General features: G+C 40.4%; 1 protein-coding gene across 1 annotated transcript in view; it reads left to right on the top strand.

Moving 5' to 3' along the window:
• Window positions 1-6,209, top strand: part of LOC138053254 (adhesion G protein-coupled receptor E1-like) — a 13,272-nt gene extending 7,063 nt beyond the window's left edge. The window contains exons 3-7 of the mRNA XM_068899911.1: window positions 1,001-1,129; window positions 1,693-1,821; window positions 4,093-4,218; window positions 5,146-5,250; window positions 5,960-6,209. Of these exons, the coding sequence (XP_068756012.1) occupies window positions 1,001-1,129; window positions 1,693-1,821; window positions 4,093-4,218; window positions 5,146-5,250; window positions 5,960-6,054 (584 nt within the window). The 3' untranslated portion in view covers window positions 6,055-6,209. The remainder of the gene's footprint in view (window positions 1-1,000; window positions 1,130-1,692; window positions 1,822-4,092; window positions 4,219-5,145; window positions 5,251-5,959) is intronic.
• Window positions 6,210-7,235: the final 1,026 nt, after the last annotated feature.

Genomic DNA, 7,235 nt, shown 5'->3' with positions numbered 1-7,235 from the left:
GTCGCTTTTCACCCTTGTGCTGGGTCGTGCTTGTTTTGGTTTGTCCAGTTGTTTTTGAGTCTTTTTTGTCGTTTTGTCGAATTGTCATTTAGGAGTGTAAGTCAGGCGAGGCATCTCCTAGATGCAATTCCTCGTTTGTGTGTTTGTCTTTTTGTTATTTGTTGGTAGGGGCGGGGTTCGATTCCCCGGCGAAGTTGGCGTGTTGGTGCACCCCCGTTTGAGGTGAACCGTTGTGTTTGACGGATTCGTCGTTATGTCTGGCGGCCATTGCACTCACCCTACCGGGGGGCCAGCCATTCGCCTTAAACATAAAAAAACTTCGCATTCATGAGGGCAAACGATAGTTTATCGTCACATTAAAATTAGTCGTATTAAAATTATTCAGCGGTAAATGTGACCACTCTTTGACAGCGCTGCACGGTTTAAAAATTGATAGTACTAAAAATCTAAATTGTTAATGCAATTTTACAAGTGGATATGTAGCGACGAAACTCTTCTTTTTTGCAAATATTGCGTGTTTATAGTCACCCTATTATTAGCGCCTGTTCATGAGTCTTTTTTCATTCGCTGAGCTGACGAGTACGAAAAAAGCGATCTCTGTTATGGGTAAAACTCACTTTGATCCAACGTACCGCCGTCCACAACCTTGGAAGGCACTCTTCAAACCACATCCCCCATGATATGTTTGCTGAATGTGTCTTACCTCGCTGTGTCCTGCGCATTCCCTTACAATAATTCCGCTGTTGTTAAGTGGGTCCACACAACATGAAGCATCAGGTGAGGATTTGGTCGCTAAGTAACCGCCCTGCAGGCTCAAGACAATGAGTATCGACCCATGACAGGGGTTTCTTTTGGCGTACTCGTAAATCCAGCGAACGCAAAACGAAAAGAGACCTCTACTAGCAGGACGTTTAGTTTTAGGTTTTTGTCTGTATTGTTGGCTTTGACGGTACACACTCTTTTCGGAGAAGATAAAGCCTTGCCTTTATTATTTCTGCAGATTTAAATGAATGTGAGACTGGGGAGGTATGCGGCGAGGTGGCAAAGTGTGAAAACACGATAGGATCTTACAAGTGCAGCTGTACTTCCAAAGGGTTTAAATACGACGCAAAAAGAAAGGGATGTTTTGGTAAGCACTTCTCTGAAGGCTACCCAGAAAGGAAAGCGATAATGGATTGAATAACTAATTTCGTACTTGTAGTGTGGGCGAAAGCATGATGACTGGGTAAGTGAACATGGGGTTTGATGACCTAAATCAGAGATTTGTGACACACAATTCAACAAAAGTGTTCCCTAGTAGCTTCCCTTGGCTCAGGCAAAACCTGCGTACTACACTGAAAACAATTATATACTTTACTCAAATGTAAGGGGTTCTCCGGGCTCTGAAGTAGATTCATTCGCTGGCTTGTATTCGATAACCCGGACAGAGATTTTAGTAATGGCAAAGTGCTCGAACCATTCAAGGGGAAAATGAGCCTTGAAAACCGTCTGCGGAATGCAAATAGTTTGGGCAAAGCGCAAGCAATTGCAGAGCTTATTCACAAAGAGCAAATCCTTATGACAAGAATGACCGGTGCGCACATTTTAAAATTTCATGACGTTTCCATCGTGGGAATGAAATTTTTGTCAATGGTTTGGGGAAATGGCTTTAATATAAGACATAAGGTGAGTCTTTTTGGTAATTCTAAGCAGACATCGACGAATGCACAGATCCAAACACCTGTGGTCCACATTCAAGATGTTTAAACCAACCCGCAACATACGTGTGTTCTTGTAAAGATGGATTCGAATCAAAGGATAAAGAAAGACTTAACTGTACTGGTAAGTAGGATTTTTATTCATGACCTGTGGCAGCACAATTTTTCCCTTAGAAAGAATCGGAACCTCTTTTAAACAATCGCTCTAAATTATAACAATATGGTAACTTAATACTAAAATATTAGGCCTTAAAAGGTAGTTCAATGGAAAATTATGATACTAAATTCAGTTGCATAAAAAAGGTTGTTTGTATAGACCTTATTCATAAATGGCGGTCAATTTATAATTCTTATGTCGAAGTGCAACTTAGCCTACCAAGCCTCGATGCCATACAGTGAATTGAAAAGAATTATTGCTCTAAAATGAGGCTTGGTAGGCTAATTTGCATGTGGACAAAAGAATTATAAATGTGACCGCCATTTATGAATAATGTCTATGGATAATCAAATGGCGACGAAGCTCAAGTGAAATTATTCTCAAATTTCACGAGTATACCATTTGATTAGCTGTTAATATTAAGGGCGGCAAATAAAGTTCAAAAAACGCCATTTTGTTACTGTAGGAAAACTGGCCATGGTAACATTGTAATTTCTCATTAAGTATAACGTCTGTGCCGTGCTTAGTCGCAACTTCCTTTCCATCAGCCAAGGAGAACCCGGGACAGAATTCCTGGAAACGAGGTTGTCTTGGTCATTTGCTTGCTTGAAAACTCTGGCTTTTGAAGCGGCAATTGATGAGCATGGTCCACATTTAAAAATACCATTTATTTTTGGAAGGGACTCGTTGCTTGTCTCGCAGAAATCTTTCCTCTGATTGTCAAAGTGAGTTGAATTTGAAAATAACTGATATCCGGAGAATAGCGTAGCTATAGGATGGGACCGCACGCAATCATTTTCCGCCGTCCCTTTGCGATCTGAAAACCATTCTTTTAGTCTTTCTTTAGTAGCTGTACTTTTTCCTCTGGGGAAAAGAAGACTGCATCTGAATGGAAGATTTTCGGAAGCCTGCATAAGTATTTTCTCACTTTCCTTCACTTTTCAAACAAGTTTGATCGATGTTGACCCGATAGCCTCGCTTTAATGTATACTCACAGGAAGACCGCTATTGGGGCTATTGAAATAGTTTTACAGAGACAACGTTGGTGGAAACGTTAACATCAGCTGCGCAAAAAAATATATACAGATCGCACTTTAAGGCCGAAAAGCAAAAAAAAAAAAAAAACAGGAAGCTAACAGAAAATCACTTTCGTCCTTCAGGTAAAACTATAACAGTCCCCTCTCATACATAATAATAAGGATTGACAATCAACAGTATCCGTTTATTGTTTGCGAGACTTACGGTGGACTTGTTTTGATACTGGAAGTAGAATGACAAATGTGTACTGACAAAATAATTCGTGTATCACATTTTAGTGGGTGGAACCAAAGGGTTAAAATACTGCATTTCTCTTTATTCGAGACACCTATCTTTCGTTTCTGTGCCAATAAGTAAGGTCGACGAATGTCACTGGGTTTTTTTTTTCTTTTTTTCTGTCTGTTACACAACGCTCAAAGTTGTAAGAAAGAGCGCCTCATGGTGACGAGTCTGTTTAAATTAAATCACGTATAGAGACAACATTCAACGCCCAAATCTCTGAGAGCGATAACCTTTCCTGGTTTTCTTTCTCGTTATGTCCACTGTTTACAAGGGGTATAAGTTTTCGTACTACGATATCGCACTTTTCGTACTGGGTCTTAGGTCTTAAGTAGCTATCGCAGCAACCGTAAAAATTTCACCCAATTCTTAGCCATTGCGAATCTGTACACTATTCCACATTCACGACTTGGCTCATAGCGCCCTTTGATTTGATACAATGCCGGTTGTCTCTTCAAGATGCATTTTCACAATATCCATCCTTTTTGCAAGGTTGATGTAAAGTATAAACTTGAATAATGCAAAAATCTATCATATGTGAAAACTGATACTTCTTATTTTGTTTTTTTTTTTCCCCTGCTTTTCGTTATCTGTATATCCGTGACTTATAAAAAAACGAAAGGCAAACATGTGCCGTCTCTCACAGTCGGCGTTAAAACCTATTGCCCCTCCCCTCTGCTATTCCATGGCAGGGTTACCCCCTCCCCAACATCACCAGAATTATTTAGCCATCACCCATTTCAAAATGTAAACGTGGGTGAATTCAAACACTGTAGGGCGAAGTTTCTCATTTAAGAGAACAAAGTACTCGAGCCAGTAATTCTCGAATTTGAGGTCCGTCGTGCTTTCTACGTCACTGTTCTTCCTTTGATGGAGTTCGTTAAAGAAACTAATTTTTGATGTATCGTCGTTGTGTTGTAGATATTAACGAATGTTTGAGAAACGCTCATAAATGTGATGTCAACGCGTTCTGTGTAAACAATTTTGGTTCGTATGCCTGCAAGTGTAAAACAGGGTTTGCAAAGAATTCGCATGGCATTTGTGAAGGTAAGCGCAGCGATTGATTGAGGCCTTGCCTTGTTTTAATTTACTGCAGCCTGTAGTTACGGACCAAGGAATTATCAGAAGCCTGTCTGAAACTTTCAGGTATCACCATCTATAAAAAGAGATCATCTCTCGGTGACTCACTCACCAACCAGCTCGCTTATTCAATCTCAAAATCAGCATCGTATGTGGGGAGAGGGATGGGGGACTGTGACGTCTTGGTGTATGTGTACAATAGGGAATTGTTGAACCTGTCTTAACACTATTAAGGAATGTTATAGCTTTAACTAGTGCGTCCAATAAAATGGGAAGCTTCATCCTTATGACAAGGCCGAAACCGGCCAGACTTGGTATTTTACTCTGTCTAACGCCAGACGATTTTACACGTCAATGGAGAACCTCTGGGCGTCAATGGGTTAAGTAGTGATTTTGAGAGGCATGCAGCGGGCCTGGTGGGAAGGGTTGCTTGCCATTGATCGGCCGGAGTTCAAAACCGTTCTCACCACTCGTTAAGATTGGGTTAGTGACTAGTTGAACACCTCGGCCGCACTTGTAAGTACCTAGGAGCTGATTTGCCTCCGACCAGTTGGGATTCCTCGTTGTACCTGTTTCAGTGATTACGTTTCATTTTCCCCGAAAAGCCCTATTTTGGGAGTGGTCAAAAGAGTATACGTATGCACGTGGCAGAGCCATCAAATGTATGTACTGAACAAAGCTATTAAATGTAGAAGATAAGATCTAAAGACATTTTAAGAAGAATCGATGCTGCTCTCCTCTTAGTTTTGAAGCCTTTAATTAAATTTGAATCAACCATGGAGTTACAAAAAATTGATTACATTTTAAACAGCAGACTTATACGTGTGTTGTTGGAACAGACCACGGTTGGAAACAATTGCGGAACAAGCCCTTTCTTTTCCCTTTGTTTTGCAGAAGTGTGTTATGGTGGTTGTCCAGAGAATTCAGAATGCAGAAATGGAAGATGTCATTGTTTGCCAGGTTACGCCATTGGACCTTACAGGGGATGTTACGAACAAGGTAAGCTGTACACCCTTTTTTCTTGTGTAAACAGAAGCGGAAAACAAACAGACAAGAAATCAAAAGCAACTGTGTCATGAAGTGTAACATTAGTCTCCGATAGAAGGAGCGCGAGCGCCATGATTGCCTCATTTCAGTGAGTGATCGCTTTGAATTCTTTGAATTCTTTGATGGTGTAACCCCCTCAAATTTACAAAGAAAAACGAAGAAGTGGTAAGTTTACTAACCTCGCTATCTCAATGAAAAATGAGTGTAAAATACAATCATTAGATCACCGCAAACTCGAAGTTTCAATCCACTTTCGGTCCTCGAATTCTTGTTTTCTTTTTACCAGTAAGGTCACCGTAAGTATAAAAAATGTCGCACTCTGTCGCTACTAAATAATTACTGGCGCGATGGACTTCCACTTTAAAATGGTTGAAAACTGCATTTTTTTAACCAAATTTTCTTTGACTTACATTTAAAACTGCGCGTGCGCATGATTGGATCCAGCAAAAGCCTGAAGCCGGCGGTTATTCTCTGTGTTGATGGAAACCATCGCCGTTTTTTTTTGGAATGCAAATGTACGGCTTAGGAGCTTGGTTTGAAAGAGGCACTATGGGTCAGTTACATTCAACTTTCATTTTTTTATGAGTTCCTTAAAAATCCATCACTAAAACCTACGTTATACAGGACATTTACGTTTCCTTTTTTTTTTTTTTTCTGACAGAGTTGTTATTCATCGAGGAGAATTCAGGGATGGCTCTCCATCCATGCGTTATTCTACCCCTGACTGGGCTATTAACATCTTTTACTTCGCTGTGAAGACCTCCTTCATCTCTTACGTTAACTGACGGATATTTTTAGGATTTTTTGTGGTGTTATGACTAATAATACTATTTGAAAGTATTTTTCTTCTCCTTTCAAGTAAAGCGCTAGCCAGCAGCGGGATTGGAATGGCTGATAAATTAAAAAAGCTACTTTTCTGTAGACAAATATCAAATATTCCTGTATTCTCGAATTCGTTTTTCCAACGGTGAAACATTCATTTTAATGTGAAAATGTAAATCTGTATTATATTAATTCGAGTTGAAACTATAGATTTTAATATTGTATTTCATTCCAGATAATCACTTGATTGGCCACTAATAAAATCGACTTATACTTCGTTTCCGTTAAATTTATGCAGCTTTCCAGTAAACTTGCTATCCATTTTTTAGATGATATGGTCTATGGTCTAGTTGTCTATTGTCTTTTTAAATATTATTCACGGCTCGTGTGGGGCGTATTGGGTGAAGCAACTGCCCAAGCCTGGGCCTCTGGTACCTAAAATTTTCTGATCTGCGCCATTTGCAAGACCATTCACAGGAAAACCAATGCAAATGCAATTCCGTTATTATAATTTCGCAATCTTGCCATTCTGGATTTGGGCTGGGCAGTCAGGCGGCAAAGAGCTTAGGATAGGGCTTGCCACAAGTTGCTCGGCAACTTTTTGGCAACATTTCGTATTCCGAGCAACTTTTTTTTTGTTTCGAGCAACGTTTTGTATTTTGAGCAATTTCTAGTTTTCTCGATATCGGAGCAGCTTAGTGTTTACAATGTTTTCGTAGACAATTTGTGAATTTCCTGTGGAAAAGGAGAAGTCCTCCCCTCCTGGGGCAGATCATGGGCCCGAACGATGCATGCAGCCGGACTGCTAGGTCAGCGGTTTATTAAAGAAAATGCAAAGTGGCGGACGAAGATTCACACTCTACCGATTCGGGTGTTTCAGGTGACGAAGGTCATTCAGATCCTTTGAGGGTAGCCGCAGAAGCAGGGGCAAGACTGAGTACTCCAGCCAATGCGACGATTTCAAGAGAGTGCAAAGTGCTAACTGAAAAAAAAAAAAAAGCGAAATGTTCGCGGCATAGCCGATCCCAATGTGAGTGCTTGGGATAGATTAAATCAGTTCAAAGGAGAGCATCTTACTGTAGTGTAGGGTAAACTCGGATGTGACGCATTCAAGG

Source organism: Montipora capricornis, chromosome 6 (assembly GCF_036669925.1).
Source record: "Montipora capricornis isolate CH-2021 chromosome 6, ASM3666992v2, whole genome shotgun sequence".
NCBI classification, from domain to species: Eukaryota; Metazoa; Cnidaria; class Anthozoa; order Scleractinia; family Acroporidae; genus Montipora; species Montipora capricornis.
Note: the sequence above shows the minus strand (reverse complement) of the source record. Positions and strands in the feature narration are given on the sequence as shown.